This window comes from Lepidochelys olivacea (genome assembly GCF_965140295.1).
Source record: "Lepidochelys olivacea isolate rLepOli2 genome assembly, chromosome: 2".
Taxonomy (NCBI): domain Eukaryota; kingdom Metazoa; phylum Chordata; order Testudines; family Cheloniidae; genus Lepidochelys; species Lepidochelys olivacea.
The window spans coordinates 247,934,274-247,959,199 of record NC_140412.1 but is presented as its reverse complement, the minus strand read 5'-3'; the positions used below and the strand labels follow the sequence as shown (position 1 = coordinate 247,959,199).

Sequence of the window (24,926 nt, the reverse complement as noted above, 5' to 3'; positions counted from 1 at the left end):
AGGGGAACGATCACGTCCCTCGATCTGCTCGCTATGCCCCTACTTATACATCCCAAAATGCCATTGGCCTTCTTGGCAACAAGGGCACACTCTTGACTCATATCCAGCTTCTTGTCCACTGTCACCCCTAGGTCCTTTTCCGCAGAACTGCTGCCTAGCCATTCGGTCCCTAGTCTGTAGCTGTGCATTGGGTTCTTCCGTCCTAAGTGCAGGACCCTGCACTTATCCTTATTGAACCTCATCAGATTTCTTTTGGCCCAATCCTCCAATTTGTCTAGGTCCTTCTGTATCCTATCCCTCCCCTCCAGCGTATCTACCACTCCTCCCAGTTTAGTATCATCCGCAGTTTTGCTGAGAGTGCAATCCACACCATCCTCCAGATCATTTATGAAGATATTGAACAAAACCGGCCCCAGGACCGACCCTTGGGGTACTCCACTTGATACCGGCTGCCAACTAGACATGGAGCCATTGATCACTACCCGTTGAGCCCGACAATCTAGCCAGCTTTCTACCCACCTTATAGTGCATTCATCCAGCCCATACTTCCTTAACTTGCTGACAAGAATACTGTGGGAGACCGTGTCAAAAGCTTTGCTAAAGTCAAGAAACAATACATCCACTGCTTTCCCTTCATCCACAGAACCAGTAATCTCATCATAAAAGGCGATTAGATTAGTCAGGCATGACCTTCCCTTGGTGAATCCATGCTGGCTGTTCCTGATCACTTTCCTCTCATGTAAGTGCTTCAGGATTGATTCTTTGAGGACCTGCTCCATGATTTTTCCAGGGACTGAGGTGAGGCTGACTGGCCTGTAGTTCCCAGGATCCTCCTTCCCTTTTTTAAAGATTGGCACTACATTAGCCTTTTTCCAGTCATCCGGGACTTCCCCGGTTCGCCACGAGTTTTCAAAGATAACGGCCAATGGCTCTGCAATCACAGCCGCCAATTCCTTCAGCACTCTCGGATGCAACTCGTCCAGCCCCATGGACTTGTGCACGTCCAGCTTTTCTAAATAGTCCCTAACCACCTCTATCTCCACAGAGGGCTGGCCATCTCTTCCCCATTTTGTGATGCCCAGCGCAGCAGTCTGGGAGCTGACCTTGTTAGTGAAAACAGAGGCAAAAAAAGCATTGAGTACATTAGCTTTTTCCACATCCTCTGTCACTAGGTTGCCTCCCTCATTCAGTAAGGGGCCCACACATTCCTTGGCTTTCTTCTTGTTGCCAACATACCTGAAGAAACCCTTCTTGTTACTCTTGACATCTCTGGCTAGCTGCAGCTCCAGGTGCGATTTGGCCCTCCTGATATCATTCCTACATGCCCGAGCAATATTTTTATACTCTTCCCTGGTCATATGTCATATGTCCAACCTTCCACTTCTTGTAAGCTTCTTTTTTATGTTTAAGATCCGCTAGGATTTCACCATTAAGCCAAGCTGGTCGCCTGCCATATTTACTATTCTTTCGACTCATCGGGATGGTTTGTCCCTGTAACCTCAACAGGGATTCCTTGAAATACAGCTAGCTCTCCTGGACTCCTTTCCCCTTCAAGTTAGTCCCCCAGGGGATCCTGGCCATCCGTTCCCTGAGGGAGTCGAAGTCTGCTTTCCAATTAAATTAACACAGTGCTAATTTTTTGGGTGATTCAAAGTTAATATTTTGTGTATAATCTAGATAAATAAAAAGTAAGGAGATGCACTGGGCTGGCTTTAAAGTCTGTATTTAATGTGCATGGATTTCTTTAGACAAAATTCATATACAGGGAAACAAAAGGATAAGAATGAGGTATTTTTTTTATTATTTATTCCAGTCTAACAAGTTTATTCCCTTACTCCCTGAAGACTTTTATAAAGTTCCTATTGTTGTGGACCAGTCTGCATGTACTAATGTGATGAGCATATACCCCCATTTTTTGTAATGCATAAGTTGCAAATTCATTAACGAGGCTAGTTAAAATATGGGCAACATAGGATTAATTGTACAGCTATTTTGTAGTCACAGAATAGTACTTTTCATTTCGATGAATATGCAGAAATTACTGTTTGTAAAGCAGGTGTTGAATACTTATCTTCTCTTAATTGCTTGCAATGTAGCACTCAAATTCTTTCCCAGGCAAAGCAGGTGGACCTCGCAACTTCTACGTGGGAAGCTGGGAAATATGGGGTGGAGACTCATGGGTAACTGCTTTGCTTCCCAGTGTGCCAATATGCATGTACAGCTAAGTAGTGGCGAATGGTGGAACATGCAGAATCTCATAATTTTTCATGGGTATCATATCTGTCAACTGTACCATGTCAGAAGACTTCGCACTCTTCATTGTTACTCATTTACTGCTCTTGCTTGTATATACAAAACAATGAATCAGAAGAGTAAAAAAGGCTGCACTGGAAGTAGCATCTCTTCCCACTGTGTTCTGCTGAGTTTAACCTCTGCAGTTTGTGGGAGTGTGCTCATTTTGAACAGTCACTTTTCTGAGTGGGAATGTAGTCTCTCTTTGGCTTCTGTAAAACAAAGAAACTACAGTGCACTTAGAGACAGAAGTTCAGGAAAGATATACAGAATAATATCTGTAAAAAATAAAAAAAATTAAAGTTAAATAAAATTCTCTTGCACTCAAACTCCTTAGGGGAATCTGCCAAAGAGCTGTAGGATAGCAACTGCATGGTTAAGTCAGAGGGAATGGAGCCTCAATTTTCCACTTTAAGTGTCAGACTGCTGTATTGGGCTTGACTGATCAGGTTCTTCATTCTTCTTTCTACTGATGCTGTAGTGTAGTTAAGTGCCATTTTGACATCCGCCTTTCGAAATGGAAATAACTTGTAACTGGCTTGATATTAAGACGTCAATACAAGATCAAGAAGGTGAAAGTGAGCAGTTCTATGAAAGAAGACTTTATCTAAAGTATCTTAAATAGCAAGTGACAGGGCATATTTTTAATAGGTAAATCTTAAATTAATATCCACGTAAGGTATATCTGAAAGTTTTCTCTTGTGAAAAGGGTTTTTAATCGATTCAGTGGTATTTGAATAACTTTTTTGCTTCCTCTTTGCACCGTAGTTCATGGAGGTGGAAGTAGTAGTAAAATATTCCAGTAAATAAAATCACCTGTGTTTGAAGTGGGAGAAAGCAAAGGAAAACAGATTTCATTTGTTATCTCTCCTGTAAAGATATTTGTTTCAGAATTCTTATTCCTGAGTTTTAGCTCCCAAATGTGGCACAGTAAAAATTGCCCAGGCTTTAAAAGTTTATCACTAAGTCAGTAATAGTGGTCTTGGGTGCAAGTCAACTATCAGTGTTGGCCACACACCCAACTGAGGAGAGTCAGCTACTGTGTTTGAAAATTACAGTCAATTCTTAATTGGTGGTGGTGCGGTGCTGGGAAGGCTCCTTCCAGAAAACTAAGACAATCCTCAAAGAACTCCTGCATAGAAAAAATCATGGCTCAGAATCACAAACTTAGAATTCAAACATAAACACCACCTGAAACAAACCCATCAAATCTGTGGGAAGTGGATCAGTGAATTTCTGCCAAATGGTTTTCAGAGAAGCAGTATTACAAGGTAAATAATTAGCTCTTCTCTATGGGCACCATTTTTTACATAATTCTTACTCTTGAAGAGTAAGTAATTTAAGGCTTTTTCTAACAGAAGAATATAGCAATGACTACTAAAAAGGGCTTTAAAAATGAAGGCAAATGCCAGATGCTCAAACTATGATGTGTCTAAGTACATGGCTTGACAAGCCTGCCTTGTTGAAGCTCTTTTCCAGAGAGACTTTAATGACAATGGGAAGAAAATGCATAAGAACTTAAACTGACAGAATCATTTTCAAAAACTGAAGATAAAATAACTTTGCCTAGGTTACTTTGTAATGGCATCTTCAAGGGGGCAGTGTGGGCTCAAGAGCCGAAAGGTGTGTATATATGTAACTTTGAAATAATAAACAGTTGAGAGGTATGTTAGTCCTTTTTCTGTAACTTCCTTCTACTATTCTGCTTTGCATACATGGCTCCATTTTGTTTTAAGGAGTATATTAAATCTGAAAGCTGCATTTTAAGATTGTCTTGAAGGTTTTTTGATTAATTCTGCAGTATGGTTAAACTACTAATCTCTACCTTGTTTTGTGAGGATTAACCTGTTTCCTTTTAAATGCATCCTTAAGTGATTGTTGCTTCTGTTGATTTGAAGCTGTTCTGTTTATTAACTATTAAATTTTGACTTTATAGAGAATTTCATCATTAGAAGACAACATGCAAAAAAAACCTTGGGAATATTTTAATTCTCAATATTCTTCCAGGCTTCTTCTGTTTTTATGAAGTCTCTTTCCTGGAACAATTTCACTTTGTTTTATCACATGATATTTGAATTCCATGTCTTTGTCTAGTTCAGTCATTACAGATTAATAGGACTTCATTCTTAGTAATAATATTTTTCCAGAGTAAAACCTATGATAGAGGAAATTCTTTGTAGTTGAAATGTAGAATTATTTAAGATCCTATTTGCTTTTAATTCCAGACATTTTAGGGTTTCAATTAACCAGTGTCTGACTACATAACTTAAAATATCTGTTCATAATTATAATTTTAAGAATTTTTTCAGGATATATTATTTACAGAATTTGTACCCAACTTTGGGGTGCCATCTTCCTCATAGTATACTTGTTAAATAAGCTCCAAAGTTTGTGAAAATGAAGGAGTAGTGCCTACATCATAAATGAGCGAAGCTTGTTTTTTATCCCCTTTATGTTGGGGGATTTTCTGTTTGTACATGCTTAGTTTCAGCATGTCTCTGTCATGCTCCGGCAAGGCAAATTTTATTTTTATCTTGCTTCCACTTCCCTTTGATCTGGAATTTATCCGATTCAGATACCCTAATATGGATGGGTCACCACTGTGTTCAGCGTTCCTGCACTAATATAATAATTTATTTTCCTGTAAGATGGGTATTTTTTCTCTTGGTTCTGTTATCTGCTTTCTTGTTCTGTTAATACTTATCTAAATACTAATTTTGATTTAATAAAATGTTCTTCTTAACAGCACTGAATCTAAGGGAATGTGACCAGCAAGTGGCTCAGATATAACTTTGTTAGCCTCTGATTTTTTTGGCACTTTTGTGAAAGAATGCTTCATTATCATGCAAATTGAACTGCCTGCATATGCTTCCTGGTTAATTCTTATATACTGCAAAATGTTAAAGACTTAAAACTAATTGAATTGTTTTGCAATTTTGAAGAAAAGTGGCTTAACATTTTTGGAATTTTTTTTTTACGCATTTTTGGCAGCTCTACATGTTGTATGGAAAACAAATTTTCCCAGACTTATATTATACAATACAGTTCACATCAGACAGCAAAATATAAGCTACCCTCAGGCACATACCCATTTGTGGGGAGGGGAAGGGAAATTCTTATAACCAAGGACCTCCTACCAAACTGAATGGAAAGCGTAGACATTGGGCCAAATTCTGTTCTGTGGTATCTGTGCCATCTCATTTGTATTGCATTATTCTAACCCAGGACAAAATGTGTCCCATTGTCTTCATAAGAAAACATTGAGAGCATATGCATCAAAAGACTTATTTTCCTGCAGTTAAAGGTCAAGGAACTCTTGATAAATAATGAACTATGAGAAAAATGTTATCTATTTATGTTAACAAAGGCTGTGCATAGTGCCTTTTGGGGGGTGATTAACAATTATCTGCCGATTGATAGGAAAAATAAATTGTTCTTTCTGCTATTATAGATTGTATCCAGTTTCAAAACTACAACATCGAGGGCAATCTGTCAACTGGTGAAGGAGTATGTTGGCCACAGGGATGGTATTTGGGATGTCAGTGTCACGAAAACTCAGCCAGTGGTGTTGGGGACGGCATCTGCTGGTAATGTTTTGTTTTAACTCCAGTATCTCTCACAATGTTTGTGTTTCGATTTAAAGCATAAGTGAAAGCTTAGTTGTGTTCTATATATGAGAATGTCTTCATGGGTCTTTTATTTTAGATCTTGATTTAATTGCATTTGTTTGGCTAACTATCCTTTCAAGTAGTTTAGATAGTTATCCTGATGATAGATTTATATTAAGGAGCTTAAACTCTCTAAACAAAATGAAATGAATTTATCTGAAATTCTGTTTAGCCTGGATATATGTGGGAAAGTTCAAGTATCCTAGTTGCATGTTAGCCTTCAGTCCTGAGTTAGCGGTGATCCACTTACAATTTAATGGCAATTCAGTGTGCTAAAAGGAATGGATGTAGTATCATTTAGGGAGCTCCTTTTTTCCCTTCTTTTCTCAAAAGTCCCATAAGGTAATTTTGGGTGGTTGTTAACTTGGAGGGTACTCACATGGGATACTACAATTGGGGGAGATAGGCTATATGTACACAGTTAACAATAGGTCGTGTCTGGTTTTGTGTGTGTTTAATGAGCCCTTTGGGAAGCAGTATCATTAATATCATTAATGACACTTGTCTTCTTTGTTTCTGTGGGATCCAGAGGTGCAGTAGTGATTGCTTCCATACATTTAATTGTATGGTGTCTGAGGCATACAGTTGAAAGTAATCCAGGTTTTTGATGCTACCTAAGCATCTAGAAGCAGCTGAAGATCTGTAAGGATCACAGATTGAGGACCTTATTAATGTATATTGTCCCTCAGTTGCGAGGCAGATACTACAGCCGTCAGTTCACACTTAAATATTTTTTTGGCAACAGCAGCATCACCTCTATATCAGCCCCTATCTTGGACGGACACTGAGAAAGTAAAGCTTTGTTACCTTTAGGCTGGATATGTTCTAATTGGTGTTACCTTGGAGAGTAGATCAGCATGTGGAGATGCTTAGTGGTGTTCAGTGTATGGAGCACTTACCATATGTGCACCACAGACTGAACTGGGTATTGCTTCTCGGTACAAATGAGTTGTTTTAATTTACAAAGCCCTGTATGTTTTAGGTCCTGGTTGAATTTAGAAACATCTTTTCTCCTTTTGTTGCATCTCTGCAACAGATCATGTTGGATGCTCTTTACTTGCAATCTGAGGACTCCTATCTGTTGAAAGGCCTTCTTGAGTGAATGAAGCAAATACTCCCTTGTGGGTTCCGTTTAAGTTGACTTTTTTTCCCCCCATCACTTCAGTTGTTTTTAATGTTTTAGGCATAAAAACAGCCTAAAATTGATGGGTACATAGTTCCATTCATCTTTTTCTAAGTAATAGAATACAACTTCTAGAAGTAGAACATGCCTGTCAAAACTCATCTCAAACTAACTTAATTTAAAGTAGCAGTTTCCTGTTAAATTTTATAATTGACACTAACCATTTTTTTCAAGTTGCAGTGAATGGAAACTTTGAAAATACAATGCAGCTTTCCTTTAAGTACTTAGTCAATTGAAGCTTATTTCATTTGTCCTGCTAGCAATTATGCTTTTCACTGTAAGGCTTGTATAATAGTAGTTGAAAAATAAAATTTTGCATATACTTGAAATGCTTACAAATGCTTCTGCTTTAACCTTTGTAGACCATACTGCCTTGCTGTGGAGTATAGAAACAGGAAAGTGCCTTGTCAAATATGTAGGGCATGTTGGATCAGGTAAGAGCATACAAGGTGCTTGGAGTGGGGTTTGGGTGCACATATATATGTATGTATACATATACACATACATACATGTTAATCTTTCTATAATGCCTTCCATTATAAATGTTCCCAACTCTATTAGAAAATTCCATTGTAAAGCTTCCCTAATCTTTGTCTTACAAAAATGTTTTCTGACAATGCTCCTCTTTAAAGCTAACCTGTAAAATACTTCTATCAATGTTGAGAATAAAATACATTATATAGACAAAAACTGTTAAAAGAACACTATTAAGATTGCCAAGTCATGCACTCCAAATGTAGAATATGCTAGAATCAAGATGGCCTGTGCAACCTTTAATTTATAATATGAGTGTTCCACAAGCATGAACTTAGTTTTACAATCCCCCATTGAGATGAGGAGATATCTCCATTTTACAGGTCCAACAGAAAATAGCGTACAGTGCTGCACAATGCTGATTCATTACCAAAAAAGGTCTGTCCTGTGCACTGAATGAAAGAGATCGGATGGGGAAAAAAGAAGTCTTTAATTACATAATCACATCTTATCATAATGCACATGCACAAGGCAGACAAATAAAGGTTGCACAGGTGGATTTTCACTGGAATAGCAAACGGCACATCCTTGGCATAACGGCATCCCTGTTCTCAAATTTCAAGTCCTTGCACCCAAGCGGAGAGTGCTAGCTTTTCTCAAAGGAAGTTGACAGTTTTTTTTAATGTGGGCAAAATGTGTCTTTTTTTCCTAGCCTTGTTCTTGGAAATTGCAGAATTGTTTTGGCTGAAATTATCTAATAATACTCACTTGGAGGCAGACACCTGGCATGAAAATTTTAGTCTGAACAGTTAGTTTTTCAAAGTTATAAGCAGTCAAAAACAGAGTCATATGATGGGAAGCATCTGGCAAACCTGATAATGGGAGGTGATGCCTGCCCTGCGTAAACTCTTAAATGTATTTGATTCTTTTGAAAACATATAAAAATGAATAATATTGTAATTAAAACATGCTTTGTTACTACGTGGGCTTTTGAATATATCAAGCTGCCAGGGATATGGTAGCTTTTATAAAAATCATGTTGAAAGTTTCAACCACTTCATTTGTTTACAGATGTTCATTTTTGAGTTACTAAGTAATTAAATGTGAAAGTTATAAAGGTTCTAGTCAATTTTATTAAAACAAAAAATTAAAATTTATTTAGTTTATATGCAGAACACTTAAACACGATGAAGGTCCTAAATTATCATGTTAATACAATTCTCATTGACATGTATGACTCTCTTAATTCATACTCTGTGAGCAATTAAAATGGAATACATCAGATGTGAAGTAGAACAGCAATAATCATTGCAATGTGGAATTGATTCTGTGAATTAATAATTATAAACAATTTCAGGGCTAGCTTTGTAAATGTATTACAAAAACCCCAAGAACTCATTTAAAAAATTTCCGTAATATTTTTAAATTACAGGCATTCTAAAAAATTAAACAACTTTTTACTAAATAGAGTAGTTACTCTAAGTGACAGTTTTTTCGTGAAGCATTTCAGAAGGGCAATATACAGATACAAAAAAAATTATTAGAAATGTGTAGTGAACAAATATGTTTGACCCTCAGCTGTTGGAACATAGTCTAAAGGATTTATTGGCATTCTACTTTGGTAGGCCTAATATTGGCCTCTGCTATTGCAAGATTATGTTCTATTTAACATAATGTTTCACCAGCACTTATTAGTAACTTTGTAGGAAGTTGTTTGTTTGAAGTCCTTCAGCAAACAACTAATTCTTTACTGAGGCCAAAGAGGAAGATGAAAAAGCTAGCATGAAATCTAGTGTACATTCCTTGTTCAAACGTAAAAATGAATTTAATACAATAACTCTAGTATAAAGAGTTCTTCATTACCTTACATTATTCAACACTGAGTGTGAAGACTTCTATGGTCCTGCAAATGTATGTGGATCTTAAGATATTTTCACTAAAGTAGAAAAAGGTCCATCTGCCAGTCATAAGGAATCCCGAGGTTACTTGTATTACTTGCTCATGTCATTAAACATTAAATATTTCTGCTGTATCCACTAGGTGGCTTATTTAATTGTAGTCACAGTGAGAAACTTTTATCTTTATGTATAAACTAGTCTACTTAGGTTTATGTGGCTAATAATTTTAGAATCATAGAATTGTAGGACTGGAAGAGACCTCGAGAGGTCTAGTCCAATTCCCTGCACTCAAGGCAGGACTAAGTATTCTCTAGATCAGGGGTCGGCAACCTTTTAGAAGTGGTGTGTCGAGTCTTCATTTATTCTCTTTTTAATTTAAGGTTTCGCGTGCCAATAATACATTTTAATGTTTTTTAGAAGGTCTCGCTCTATAAGTCTTTATATTGTATAACTAAACTATTGTCGTGTGTAAACAAGGTTTTCAAAATGTTTAAGAAGCTTCATTTAAAATTAAATTAAAATGCTGATCTTACACCGCCGACCGCTCAGCCCGTTGCCGGCCTGGGGTTCTGTTCACCTAGGCCGGCAGCAGGCTGAGCGGGGCCTGCGGCAGGGACCCCGGCTAGCAGGGGGCTGGCAGTCAGAACCCCAGACCGGCAGGAGGCTGAGCGGGGCCAGCGGCCGGGACCCTAGACCAGCAGTGGGCTGAGTGGCTCAGCCCGCTGCCGCTCAATCCCCTGCCGGTCTGGGGTTCCGTCTGCCGGCTCCTGTCAGCCAGAGTCCCGGCTGCTGGCCCCGCTGGGTCCGCTGCCGGTCAGGGGTCCTGGCCCTGTCCACATAGGGTAGGTACCTACCTTCTCCCTGGTTCTAGCCATTTTGTTCCTCTCTTTGCACTGAGATGAGGGTGGGAGTGTGCTGAGACCAGTGCTGGGGGTGAAGGAGTAGGCTGGGGTGCAGGGTCTGGCCAGGAGCTAGAATGAGGGAGGGGGCTCAGGGTTGGGGCAGGAGGTTTGGGTGTGGAGCACTTACCTGGTCAGCTCCCATTTGGTGTGAGGGGTGCAGGTAGGAATGTGGGGGGTGTGTGTGCAGGAGCTCCCGTTTGGTGCTTAGGACAGGGGGCTGGGTATGTGTGGGGGGTGCCGAAGTCAGGGCTGGGGCTGTGGGGGGGTGCAGGGGTCAGGGCATGGAGCTGAGGTGTGTGGGGGTGCAGGGGTGAGGGCAGAGGGCTGGGTGTGTGAGAGGAGGGTTCAGAAGTCAGGGCAGAGGGCTGGGGGTGTGTGAGGTGGGTGCAGGGGTCAGGGCTGGGGGGTGTGGAGGTTCAGGGCAGGGGGCTGGGGTGTCTGTGAGGGGATGCAGGAATCAGGGCAGAGGGCTGGGGTGTGGGCTGGGGTCGTGGGGGTGCTCCCAGCCCCCTGCCCCAAGCGGCTCGTGGCAGGGGGCTGGAGGGAATATCCCTGATTCCACCCCCCTCCACAAGGTCCCCAGAGCAGAGTGTGTGCTTCGGTTCCGCTTTTCCCTCTCCCCCTAGGTAGCAAGGGCCATCAGCTGATGGGCCGCGGGGAGGGAGAGAAGGTGGTGCAGGAATCCAGCATGCTGGGAAAAGAGGTGTGGGGGGAGCTTGCTTGCCCTGCAAGGAGAGAGTGGTGGGTGGGGGGCGGAAAAGAGCAGGCCGGGCAGGAATTTTAATGGCATGCTGCTGTCTGCTGGGGTCTGGCAGACAGCAGCATGCCATTTAAAAACTGGCGTGTGTGCCATAAGTTGCCAACCCCTGATCTAGATAATCCCTGACAGGTGTCTAACTTGTCCTTAAAAATCTCCAGTGACAAAGATTCCACAACCTCCCTAGGCAATTTATTCCACCCTGACAATTAAGAAGTGTTTCCGAATGTCCAATCTAAACTGCTGTTACTGCAATTTAAGCCTGTTGTTCCTTGTCCTATCCTCAGAGGTTAAAGAGAACAATTTTTCTCCCTCCTCCTTGTAACAACCTTTTATGTACTAAAAAACTTTTATGTGCTCCCCTCAGTCTTCTCCAGACTAAACAAACCCTTTCCCTTATAGTTCTCAACATTCAATCATTTTTGTTCCTCTTCTCTGGACTTTCTTGAATTTTTCCACATCTTTCCTGAAATGTCACCCAGAATGGACACAATACTCTTATATGAGGCCTAATCAGCGCAGAGTAGAGCAGAAGAACTACTTCTCATGTCTTGCGTATAACACTTCTGCTAATACATCCCAGAATGTTTTGCCCTTTTTTTTTTTTGCAAGTGTTACACTGTTGACTCATATTTAGCTTGTGATTCTCTATGCCCCCAAGATCCCTTTCCATAGTATTCCTTCCTAGTCAGTCATTTCCTATTTTGTATGTGTGCAACTGATTGTTACCTCCTAAGTGGAATACTTTGCATTTGTCCTTATTGAATTTCATCCTATTTACTTCAGACCATTTCTCCAGTTTGTCGAGATCATTTTGAATTTTAATCCTATCTTTCAAAGCTCTTGCAACCCATCCAACTTGGTAACATTCACAAACTTTGTAAGCGTACCCTCTATGCCATAATCTAAATCACTGATGATATTGAACAGAACCGGACCCCACTCGATATGCCCTTCCAGCTTTACGCTGAGCCAGTGATAAATACTCTGAGGGAACAGTTTTCCAAACAGTTATGCACCCACCTTATAGTAGTTCCATCTAGGTTGTATTTCCCTAATTTTTATATAAGAAGGTCATGCAAGACCTTATTAAAAATTTTTTGAAAGTCAAGATATACACATCCATCATTTCTCCCCTGTTCACAAGGCTTGTCACCGTTCAAAGAAAGCTGCTCGGTTGGTTTGATATGATTTGTTCTTCACAAATCCATGCTGACTAGTACTTATACCATACTGTCTTATCACAAGCCTTCAGGATAAAATTTGACTGTTCAAATGTTTTTACCATTTAAGCTGACTTCTTTTCTAAAAGATTTTTTCCTGTAACTTTCACCTAAAATTTGGTTTGTTTTACACAGTAAATTCTATAAAGTTCCATCCAACGGAGCAAGTAGCCCTTACAGGTATGTAGAATTTTTGTTTCATGAATTGTGCTAGTCATAAGAAAGTAAAAACAAACCACTCTTTACTGTAACACTGTGTGTTAGCTCTTGCTGAGTAGCAGATATTTTTGATGTTATCCCCATCTTTCCCTCTCCAATTCCCTACTATTTATTAACTCATTCTAATTTAATAAGCTTTTGGTGCAGAGATCATGTCTTTTCTGATTTGGGAAATATCTAGTAGTCCTTAGTATGCAGATGAGAATAATAAATATCTCATTGCCATTTTACATTTTTATTTTCTATTCTAATTTTCTTCAAATAAAGAAAAACCTAATGATAGTTTCTTCATTAATATTAAAAAGTATCGACTTCAAAAGGCAATAATGGAATGATATTCTCTGTATAGTGGCTGATATATGTTATGAGTGTGACAACTTTTTCATTGGCCATAACATCGTCAATACAGCATCGTGTTCAAATCTGTAGGATGTGGTTAATCCTATAGTTCATATGATTCAGAGTTAAGGTGCTAGCTTTAGGATTCAAGAGACGGGGATTCAGTTGCCTGTTTTGCTACAGGCTGCCTGTGTGACCTCTGGGACAAGTTACTTAATATCTCTGTGCCTTACTTCCCTATAGGTAAATGGACATAATGGAACTTCCCTGTTAAACAGGGGTGATGAGGAAAAATATGTTCAAGATTGGGAGGCATACAAGGGTTATGGGGACCATATACATACCTATGAAAGTAAATATTTCTTCCCAGACAATCTTTTGTGGTGGATTTTCTCTAGCATTTATAGTTGAATCTGCTCAAGCTTAGAGTTATATAATAGCTAGAGCCCTACCAAAATCACAGGTCCATTTTGGTCAATTTCACGGGCATAGAATTTTAAAAATTGTAAATTTTCAGATTTAAACATCTGAAATCATGAATTTCAGTGGTGTAGCTGTAGCAGTCCAGACCCAAAACGGGGTTCTGTGGGGGGGATTTGCAAGGTTATTGTAGGGGGGTCGCAGTATTGCCATTCTTACTTCTGTGCTGCTGCTGGCGGCGGTGCTGCCTTCAGAGTTGGGCGGCTGGAGAGCTGCGGCTGCTGGCAGGGAGCCCAACTCTGAAGGCAGCGCCGCTGCCAGCAGCAGCGCAGAAATAAAGGTGACATGGTATGGTATTGACACCCTTACTTCTGCGCTGCTGCTAGGGGTGGCACCCCTACAATAACATTGTGATTCCTCTCCCTAAAACCCCCCCTCATCACCACCCAGTAGCCCCTTTTTGGGGTGGGACCCCCTTCAGGTCTCCCCCATGAAAACCTGTATAGTACAGGGTAAAAGTAGACAAAAGACCAGATTGCATAGGGGAGACAAGATTTCATGGTCTGTGACGTGTTCTTCATGGCCATGAGTTTGGTAGAGGCTTAATAGCAGTAAGGTTGAAATACTGTAGCAATTATAAACCTCATTTTCCTTCCTCCAAAAGCCAAAGCTGAGTTTTCTCTGTTTAATTTGAAGTTGCTCAAACAAGCCACTTTTGAGATATGGGATGCTGAAAAATGGCAAAGTTCTTAACCTCTAGCTGTTTCTACACTGTCCTCTAGTATGAAGTGAATTTATAATGGAAAGAAATAAACCCAGAATGCTGAAGGTAGGAAATTATCAGATAAAGTTTTAACACCAACCTTGAGTGTACCCTTGTTTCTACCAATCCTCCTCCTTCTAGCATCACTGTAGGGCCTCAAATCCTCATGAAAAAACATGCCAAAGAATACTCCTCATTTAGATCTACCAACCACATGTGCTGGAGAGTCCACTATGAGCCAGAAGCCATCTTGCTTCATACTTTCTCATAGGGGCAGTAACAGAGATCAGCTTGTACCCTTTTCTTATTACACAGTTGGGCAGCAGATCCCACAATATCCTGTGTACTTTCATAAGAACTTGAAATCCTCATGGAATGTACCTTGTATAGGCCACGGGTGCGTGAGAGTTACCTTGTTTCTAATTCACATATGCTATCAAGATTTAGTTTTCCTTGTTGCAGCAACTGGTAGGTCTGTAACCTTACAAAATTTGATGCTACATTGAGCTACTTAAGGTAGAAACCTATTTGTTGGTTTGGATTCTTCTTATAATCATACTTAATTTTTGTGTCTGATGATAAAAATCCTTGGATGACAATGGGAAAGAAGATGGGGAGAAAATTCCTTTTTATTTCCTAAAACATTGAGGACACATCAGTTGTTTTACTGATAAATAAAATCCATATTAAAATTTGCTAGTAACATCTTAGTGTTTTGGAACAGAAGACTAATAAAATGTTCATGTATACACTGTTTTCAACAGTATGTTTTCCCGAAAAGAAAGTGAATGTTTTCATTTTAAGAGTAATTAAGTTGGATGACTTCTCCCCTTTTGCGTAATGAATCATGTTCTCAGCAAACTGTCAAGCCTTGGAAACAACCATTTATGCTGAGTCTTACCAAAATTTGTGAGGAAAAAAGTGGTGTTCATGCAGCGTTGTCAAAATGTGAAAACAAAACATTTTCTGTATTGTGTTTATGGAAATATACTTACTCAGTTTATTTCTGTGCAGCATCTGGAGACCAGACGGCTCACATTTGGAGATATATGGTACAGTTGCCCATGCCTCAGCCAACAGCAGACTGCAATGTAAGCAATAAACTTACACAGACTAAAAAATGATCCTAGGTCAACTTCATCCAATTTAGGTGACATAATTACATGTAGAAGTGTAATAGACACTCTTATTTCAAGGGATATTTTCAACTCAAATTTGGGCCAAATGTTACATTTTTGTGAAAAGACAATTACAAAACTCTGTAGTCAATAGATTAATTTCTGTGGTCTTCCTTTCGTGTTTCCAAGACACATATTGCAGCACTGAATCTGAAAGTGCAACTGACTTCATTGATTTTTAATTTCCAAATAAAGAGAATTGCATAATTAAACAGAACAGTGACAAGTAAAATTTTGCATTGTAATCCAAAATATAGTTGTTAATAAAGTTTGTATAAAATGAGATTAAAGTTGAGTGGACCTCTAACCATGTTCAAAAAAAATTGTTGAGGCACATTAGTAGGTTGTTTATGGGTCCATATGTATCAGTCTTAACTAGCATGAATAATGAACTGGTATTCAGGATTTAGCTTTATCTTGTATCCATTCATCAATACTTAGATTGAATTCAGTAGCAGTTCACTAATTTGTACTAATAACAGCGAGACCTATTATGGATTACCAAATTTTCTGAATTAGTCCCTGATCCTGAAAATGCTTAAATATGGGACTATTCACAAATGTAAAATTACTCACATTTAGTGAGTCTTACAGTATCTGGGCTTACATAAGTCGCAAATTCAGCAAAGCACTTATGTATGGGCCTCAAAGAGATTTAAATATATGTTTTAAAGTTAAGCATGTGCTTAAGTTCTTTTCTGAATTGGGGCCTAAGTGAACAAATATAATAAGGATAACGCCTCTATGTATTTCATTATTTTAGTAAGTATAGATCAGTTTCAGTCTACATTTTTTGATTTTAAAACATTATACAGATGTACTGTAGTACATTTTCTAAAAGTAGTGTAATATTAGTTATTATGGTCTCACTTCAGTCTTTTGCTATTAAATCTTTGCCAAGAACTAGGGAGAAACTATCAGTTATCACAGACACCTGCTAACTTAATTTTGCTAATCCACAAAGCTGCTGTGTTCTACGGTACAGATTCTGGTGCAGTGTTTTCTTTGATCTGCCAAACAGACAAAATCTAATGAGGCTGAGCTCCATCAGGGTATTTGTATGTGCTGTACATTTTGGGTATGTCAACACAGCAGAGGAAAACGTGGGGCTGGGCCATGCCAGTTGACTCGGGCTTTTTCTTTGCTGTGTGGGCATTTCCTTTGAGGCTGAAATGTGCCAGTTACCACACGAGAAACCCTAGTTTTTTGTTGCATGTATAACTTAAAGGTATGGTCTTCCATTGTATGAGGTATCTTCACCCACCTTTCTGGTCTATGGTACTAGTGTATCTGGATTTCAGGCCCACTCTGACATCTGTGACCTATGCATAGGGTAAGTTAGATGGTGTACAGGTTAATGTCCAGTCTGTCCTTGGAGGCTAGGGTATGTAGGAATTGTTAGTGTGATAATGGCACAGTAGGATTTCAGATGTGAGAGACTAGTCTGTTTTAACTTTGATTCTCATGCACTTATGCTGTAGTGTTTCGATTACAAACACTGTAAAGGAATGTTTCATTCCAGTGGTGTCTTTGACATGTTTAAAATTTCAGTGGAAACACTTCTAGAGGTGTTTAAAACCTTTTTTTAATAACTGAAATTTGGGACCTAAATTGCTAGTGTTCTGTTGATTTTTGTTAACCACATAACCTTTTATCAATCCCTCTAACTTGTTATCAAACCAAATACTCCTACTTAAAAAAATAAAGCTGTTTAAACTGGATATTTTGCTAGTGGATTTCTGTGCAAAGAATCCTATACCCTAGTTCCATAAATTACGGACAAAACAGAATAGTGAGCTAATATGTGACTTAGTCAAGCAATGAGTGGATATGTAGTTAATACTGTCAGTATTTCTATTGTAACCTTCCATTTTTAGCTGTCTGAATGCCAGCCATTTCAGATAATTTCTCACTGATCTGTCATGGCAAATATAAATTCCCTTTCAAGTTAGCAAGGATATATTTTAGATTTTCAGAGAGAGAGAGCCCGTTTCCCCAGTCAGTTTAGCTAGTGGCAAAGGTTGAGTGGAAATTTTTACCAAACTCAAGGTGAAAATTTTAATGATATATGGTGGTTTACTTGTTTTGACACTTTCCATTATCAAAGATCTATACAAATGCTCCTCCTAGCATCCAAATCTGGTAGGAAAGTAGCGTTTTCATTTTGCAAATGAAAAAATGAAGGGATGTCTACACTGTGAAGGCTATACTGGAATAGCTACAGTGCCATAGCTATGCTGGTATAACCCTGTTGAAGAGTTAAAGGGGTAATAGATTCATAGATTCCAAGGCCGGAAGGGACCACTGTGATCATCTACTCTGATGTCCTGTATAACAAAGGCCATAAAACTTCCCCAAAACAGTTCCTAGAGTAGATCTCCAAAACATCCAATCTTGATTTAAAAATGGTCAGTGAAGGAGAATCCACCTGCACCTTTGTAAATTGTTTCAATAGTTCATTACTCTCACTTAAAAGGTATACACATTATTTACATCTAACTGGTATGTGTGCACCATCCATGCATTGATCCCATGTCTTGTGGCTCTCTGTAAAGCATCAGTCTCATGCCTTGTTGCATACTGTGTGCGCGCGCACATTAAATGAATCTCTTGGTGTGTATGTCATGGGTTGACAGTAAACTTGGATGATTTCGCTTATTCCCACCTGTCTTCCCTGCATCGCCAGCCTTTTCTGCATGGGGGACCAAATCCCGATATGATTGGGGTTGAGAACAGGGGAAGTTCCAAAATTCATATTTGACTCACCCAGCATGTGGAGGAGGAGTGGGGTGTAAGGGGAAGAGTGTGTCTGGATCTGGTGTTTGATCTCAGCTCATTATAAGGCTCAGGATTCTGAATCTCTGATTTCCCAGATCTTGGGGGTGTTGGAAACTTGGCAGGAAGATGCTGGGGTGTCTCTATTGGGGGGCTGCCTGGGAATATGCTTTGGCCCTGGATGCTATTGAGTCCTGTTCCGTTATGCAGTGGGATATGTCAGCAAAAGTGAAAGTAAAATGAGAGAGGCTTGGACTTGGTCCCCAGGAAGGTGCTTGGGGTGCTTTGGAGTCAAGGGGATGCAGAGACTCATAGGGAAGGTGGGGAGCGAGGTAACCCCCAAAGCTCAGCCCTCTGGGGAGAAATTTCAGTTGAGGAGGAGGCACCACTATCATGTGCAAGTCAAAGTGGCACTGGGGATGTAGCCACTGGACCTATCAGGAGCACAGCCAGCCCTGGAGGAAGTGCTTGGCCCTTGCTTTCCTCCTTCAACCACAGACCCCCAGGAAAGGAGTCTCAGCAGTGCCTGGTGCTGGTGGATACTGTGAGGCTCTGATTTGTAGCTGGGACAAGGCACAGGAGCTGCTGTGGGATGGGAAGTGGAGCAGTTGCTCGTGTCGGGGAGGCACCGGGATCCTAAACACCAGTTGCAGATAGGCCATGTGGAGTAAGAAATGGGGAGGGGCAAGGTCTATGGTGACTGTGATCTGATGCCTCCTCCTAGACCCCTCTCCGCCTCCACATCCTCCCCTCTCTTGATTTTGCCCCTTACACGTCTCTGTGACTCTACGTATATTTGCCTTCAACTCCTCTGCTTCCCCCTACATCCCTCAGTAATACTGTAAATGCTATTTACCCTAATTATTTAGTGCTTAATCATAATATATAGCTCAGTGTCATCTGAGAGATACATAAGTTCTAGTGAAATATAGTGCATTACCAAGGAGTAGCTTACACTACAAAGGCTTTTTTGGAACAGCTGTACTGGTATAGTTATACCAGCAGAGCCCCTTAGTGGAGATGCAGCTTATGCCAGCAAAAGGAATACTCTACGGTTAAACCATCTCCCCCATGTATAGCTGTCTGTGTATAGTTTTTGTTGTTTTTGTTTTGTTTTTGCTGGTATTGCTGTGTCAAGGGAGTGTTTTTTTGGAGTACAAGTTTCCATTGATAAATGGAAAAAATGTTCGTATTTATACTTTTGTGATTAACAGCAAATGTCTGGGGAAGATGAAATTGAGTTTTCAGATAAAGATGAACCTGATGGAGATGCAGATGGTTCCAGTGACTGTCCCACTATCCGAGCTCCCTTAACCTCCCTGAAAAGCCATCAAGGAGTAGTCATAGCAGCTGACTGGTTGGTTGGAGGGAAGCAAGCTGTAACAGCTTCCTGGGATAGGACAGCAAATCTGTATGATGTGGAGACATCTGAACTTGTCCATTCACTGACAGGTATCTCTTTGCTTATATGAAAGCTTTTTAAGGTTGCTGGTTTGTTTCTTGGTAATGATCACTCCTTCCAGACATCACAGTCTTCTGAGTGAGTAATGTGTCTTTTTGGGGCAGGCAGGGACTTAAAAAACATAAGCATAAATATTACATATATGTATGATATTAATTCCTTGAATGCCATGAACATGTAATTCTTCTTCTTTGAGCATCTGGTATAACCTATAAAACTGAGCAATTGTTTTTGAAACTTAGTGCTGCAGTTTTTCTTAGTACTTAAGTTTTGTTTTTCATTGTTGTGCTACTTCAGGTAGCAGTAATATATGGCTACTTAATGGTCAGATTAAATGACTAGTCATTAAATTGTAACTTTCAAATACAGCTCTAAATGTCTGCAACAGCAGTAACATTACTAATTATTGTTACCAGACCAATTACTATTTTTTTATAAAAATTGTGTCTGATCAGCATTTCATTCCAAATGTTTGTGGAAATGAAAAGTCTTGCGTTTTCGTTACCTTAAATGTTCTCATCTGTGGTTGTAGGGCATGACCAAGAGCTAACCCATTGTTGTACACATCCCACTCAACGTCTTGTGGTGACATCATCACGTGATACAACCTTCCGTCTGTGGGATTTCAGAGATCCTTCTATCCATTCTGTGAATGTCTTTCAGGGCCACACAGAGTAAGTGACAGTTGCTTCACAGGTTTTTTACGTATTTAGAATGGATGAATGTATTGAGTTGATAAACTGTACCAAAAGATTCCTGTACTTTTTATGATATTAAGACCATCTCTGTGTTAGTTTAGTAAACTTTGCCTTTCACAGAAACCCTTTAATACTCTCCTGCAAATGTAATACTGGCATTAAATGCTAAAAAAGCAATAATTGCACTTGCTTGTTGTTGCTTACACAATAGGTCTCTTTTTAAGTAGGCATCTTTAATAAGTAGTTCATACTCTTTACATTTAAATTTACTGTAGATGCTTGTTTAAGCAGTGTTGTGTGTAGTTTAGGAACACTGCTGTAAAATATTGATTAAGAGAAATTTCCCCTCCCTTATTTGTTGTAGTCTTAATTGTGAAATAAAGGTGACCTATACAGAGCCAAGAAAACAAATTCAAGGCAACATTTTAAGTTTCTATACTCTTTTTCATTTTGCAGTAATTTTTAACTTCACAACTTATACTTACAAACTAGACGCATGCAGATATTTCAGACACTGTTTCATTATCCAAAATGACTGATGTGTTTAAAACTTTTGTGATGAGTTTTGGGATTTGATGCTGATCTGCTGGCTTCTACTGAAGATGAGCGGAGGTCGCTGTATGAGTCTCTGAATATGGTAGCAAAGCATACCCTTTTTTGAAGTAAAACAGAAATGAGGGAGGTGAGGAAAGCAGAAGGCAAACATCCTAAATATCTTACCCAAATTAGAAAGTGGTATAGATTTAAAAGCCCTTGTTGCTTGTGAAGTTTGAAAGCAAAGCTTGACTACCAGAGGATGTGGGGGGGGGGGGGGGGCCAGGGGTTCCCAAAAGGTGAGCACTGACTTAAATAGGAGTTTCCTTTTATTCTCAATTAGATATTTCATTGTTGCTTAATGATCATTTGAAATTTGCTGTATCAATAGTTTTTGTAAGTGTCCACCTCCTTGTTCCAAACTCAGATACTTCCAAACTATGATGGGTGCCAGTGTATCACAATTAGCCATTTACTGATCTGTTTTTTCCTTACAGTAGAGTAGACTGAACCATGGCCTAAGGGCTTGAATTAGTTTGTGGACCTGTTAATTGTGGCCTGTACATAGGAGGAATTAGGTTTTGTGCTGCTCATACTCCTTTCCCCTGTGCTTTAATACTCACAGATTATATACACTGAGCACAGAGGGAAGAAATGTGATTTGAAAATTAATGTTTTATTGGTGTACGAGATTCCTCACTATATGCTCAGTGATGTCAAATGGCATGAATCTTGAGAGGCTGGAAAAGCTGAAAAGGATCGAAGACTGAAGATGAAAAATTACCGTCTGAACTATTGCAGATTGTGGTGGGGGCTATGTTTTTAACAGTAGAAATAAATTTTGACCATTTTTTGGTCACACTTTCTTCAGCTTTCAACCACCACTCCTGTCTCCATTTGTCTTCCCTTTTTGTGTCATTCTTTTGTATGTTTGTCACCTTTAGAGTCCTGAATCGGAGTTTGGTCAGCATTATCTGACTGATTTGATATAGCACTTTCTCTCCTGCCAATAGTTAATTTAGAAAACTTACTTTACTGTATATCAGTTTTGTTTATCTACTTTATTTTTGGTACCTTTTATGTCAGAAGAATGCTTTTACAGCCTTAGATTCTAGAGATACTTAGAATTCTTACTTTGTGGAAGAGATGATGCTTTGCTCTAAGCAGGATATTATACCTGAGAGAGATCCTAAGCTCGCTTGTAAGAGGAAAGCGCGTAGTTCATAGATGACATACTTCTGGTCCGTTTGTCTGTTTTTATGTGCTGCGCATAAGTCCCACAATGTGCTAGCATAGCTGGGTATGCTCTGCTCCCATTATGTAGAGTGAGAGCAGCTCTTTTGCCTACTGGAATGAGGTATAACAGAAGGACTTGATGGAGGTGTAAATTACCCCATTGTAGCACTGAGAATTTTATTAGGCTCACACATTAAAAGGTGTAGTGCATTTGTCATAGTGACAAGGCTAGCTGCCTCTCCCCCTTGGGATCTCTGAGTGCAGCCCATCAGGTGTTGGGCCTCTTGTGTCTTTACCTATCCAGGATTGGAATTTTGCAGTTCTCCCACTCGTAGCCTATGTCATGGCTTAAAGTACTTGTGTATTCATTGTTATCAGCCAGAGGTCTGAGTTCGGCACCTGTAATTCTTCCCTTTGGGAGTCTGGACCAGTGGTATATAGTGACCATAAGCTTTCTTACATCAGAAGTACTGTTTGTTTAGCAGTAGGAACAAATCTTTTAGAGAAAAAGGGTTTTCAAACAGTCTGCTTGCATGTCTATCTTACCTAAAGTCTTAGTACTCCTTGATGGTAACCTAGAGTAGACCAAACTATTTCTTCATCCCCAACAGTTTACTGTGTGTAACTTGTTCCACTGAACAACTACAGGCTCTCTTGAGAGTGTGTCACTTTAAATTCTGGGAGTGGGTAGTTTTTTGTTTTTTGACCTGGTCCTTGGTGGTTCCGAGTCAGCATCGGTTTTGTAAGCTGGTTGAAGACAGAAGTAGAATCATAAAAGCTTACAGTTCTGGCATTGTTGCTTAACAATTTAAGTGTCAGTTTATGGGTGGGTGACTGGAGCAATCTCCTTTTTCCTGCGTGTATTCCAGAAATTTTTTTTCTAAGATACTATTCACACGACATCTTCAAGAACTGTCATGCTATTTATAGGTTGATCAACTTTGGAATATGTAACCTATTTCTCTCTAAAAGATCCAAGGGAACCTACAAGTTCTACAACCTACAAGTTTTAAAAAAACCTACAAGTTTTAAAAAATTGACTGTGTATGTGTATAAATATATAAAAGTAGTGTGGGTGATGTAGATTGCGAGGGATGGATAGTATTCACGTACATGATTTAACTTGCCACTTTTGTGTTTTTCCCCCTGAAGTCACAGATTGTTATTCCCACTTGTTCTGGTTGAGATTCAAAACCACGGTTGGATCCTGTTGGTACGTGGATCAGAAGTACATTTTTCTTCCCCCATCAGAAGAAATGATTTTTCAGTCACTTTTATCTCTAAAGTGGGAGTAAAACCTTGCACTTCCTGTTCAAGTGGGGCCTAGCATCTGCTTTGTCATCTTAATCAGTAGGAGATAGTAAGTAATGTGAGACTAAATGTGAATTTCAGTAGAATTATAATTCAGAGGAATTCTGAATACTCTTCTTACCTGTGCCATGTAGAGTATTCATCACAGAGCCCTACAGTTAAATATTTGCAATATTTTGTTCAAACTGCTTTCAGATCATCTTCCAACAGATGGCACCATAACCCTTTATTAAATGCTGAAAATGTTCCATGACAACACTTGGGCACTCAGCCTCCAGAAGAGTCCCAAATTTAGGAAAAGAGAAAACAAACCAGAATGAAATTCTCCTCAAGCATCCATTGCTTTAGCCACTTAAGGCTGACACTACAGTTTCTCTGTTTTAGATAGGTTTATGCATCAAGCAGCTTCTTGTTTAAAAAAAATTGGAAAGATGCATGAAGGAGGGAATCTGAACTAGATGTTATGATAAACTAAGCTTTTTCTCAGCACTATATTAAAACTCAAAATGTAAAATGACTTAAAAGTACAGTGTCTCTGTCCACATTGAAGGAAAACAGTCTTTAAAATCTGTGTTCAAAGTGTAATGTCACATGATTTTTGTTCGAGCATCTTTAAAACCATAAATTGCAGAAAGCATGTTTCCTGAGAGCTATCCTCTAAGTCTTTCAAGTTGAACGTTGAATTATTATAATGCTGCACATGTTCTAAGCTAATTCTAGAACATGTTACATTTTTATAAAAGCACTCTACATTAAAAATACTTCTTGAATTTTTGCTGTGTGTCTTAAAAAGGTAACATAATGAAAAATTAGACTACCGTTCATGTTTGATCCATGTATACCAGATGTAATTAAGAGAAATCAGCAGGGGCGATTCTCAAAGGTAACTAAATCAGACTTCCAGACTTGGTGTCCTAGGCACATGATAAAATTCTTGTCTTACTTTCAAAGAATGCATGTTTTTGGTGAGTTGTTCCAATGGTTAATTACCTTCACAGTTAAAAAATTTGCACTTTATTTCTGAGTCTGAATTTGTCTAGCTTCAGCTTCCAGCCATTGTATTTTGTCTGCTAGATTGAATAGCCCTCTACTATCAAATTTCTGTTCTCTATGTAGTTACAGACTGATCAAGTCATCTCTTAACTTTCTCTTTATTAAACTAAACAGATTGAGCTTCTTGAGTCTTTCACTGTAAGGCATTTTTTCCAGTCCTTAAATCTGTCTCATGGCTCTTTTCTAAACCCTCTCCTCCAATTCTTCAATTTCCTTCTCGAATTGTGGACAACAGTACTGAACACAGTATTTCAACAGTGGTCGCATCAGTGCCAAACACAGAGGTAAAATAACCTCTCTGCTACTCCTCCTCTTTCTTCCCCAGTTTATACTCCTAGGATCTTATGTTCAGCTGATTATTCACTATCATCCCACAAGTCCTTTTCAGAGTCCCTGCTTCCCAGGATAGGAGTCCCATCCTGTAAGTATGGCCTACGTACTTTACATTTGAATGCTTCGGAATGCGTATTGTTTGCTTGCAGCCAGCTTACTAGGCGATCCAGGTTGCTCTGTATGAGTGACCTGTCCTGTTCTTTAGTTC

The 24,926-nt window shown here is 39.3% G+C and overlaps 1 protein-coding gene across 1 annotated transcript in view; it reads left to right on the top strand.

The window, feature by feature from the left end:
* Positions 1 to 24,926, top strand: part of WDR37 (WD repeat domain 37) — a 68,144-nt gene that overhangs the window by 24,453 nt on the left and 18,765 nt on the right. Inside the window, exons 6-11 of the mRNA XM_084620365.1 lie at positions 5,744 to 5,879; positions 7,506 to 7,577; positions 12,533 to 12,577; positions 15,153 to 15,229; positions 19,306 to 19,543; positions 20,086 to 20,227. Of these exons, the coding sequence (XP_084476491.1) occupies positions 5,744 to 5,879; positions 7,506 to 7,577; positions 12,533 to 12,577; positions 15,153 to 15,229; positions 19,306 to 19,543; positions 20,086 to 20,227 (710 nt within the window). The remainder of the gene's footprint in view (positions 1 to 5,743; positions 5,880 to 7,505; positions 7,578 to 12,532; positions 12,578 to 15,152; positions 15,230 to 19,305; positions 19,544 to 20,085; positions 20,228 to 24,926) is intronic.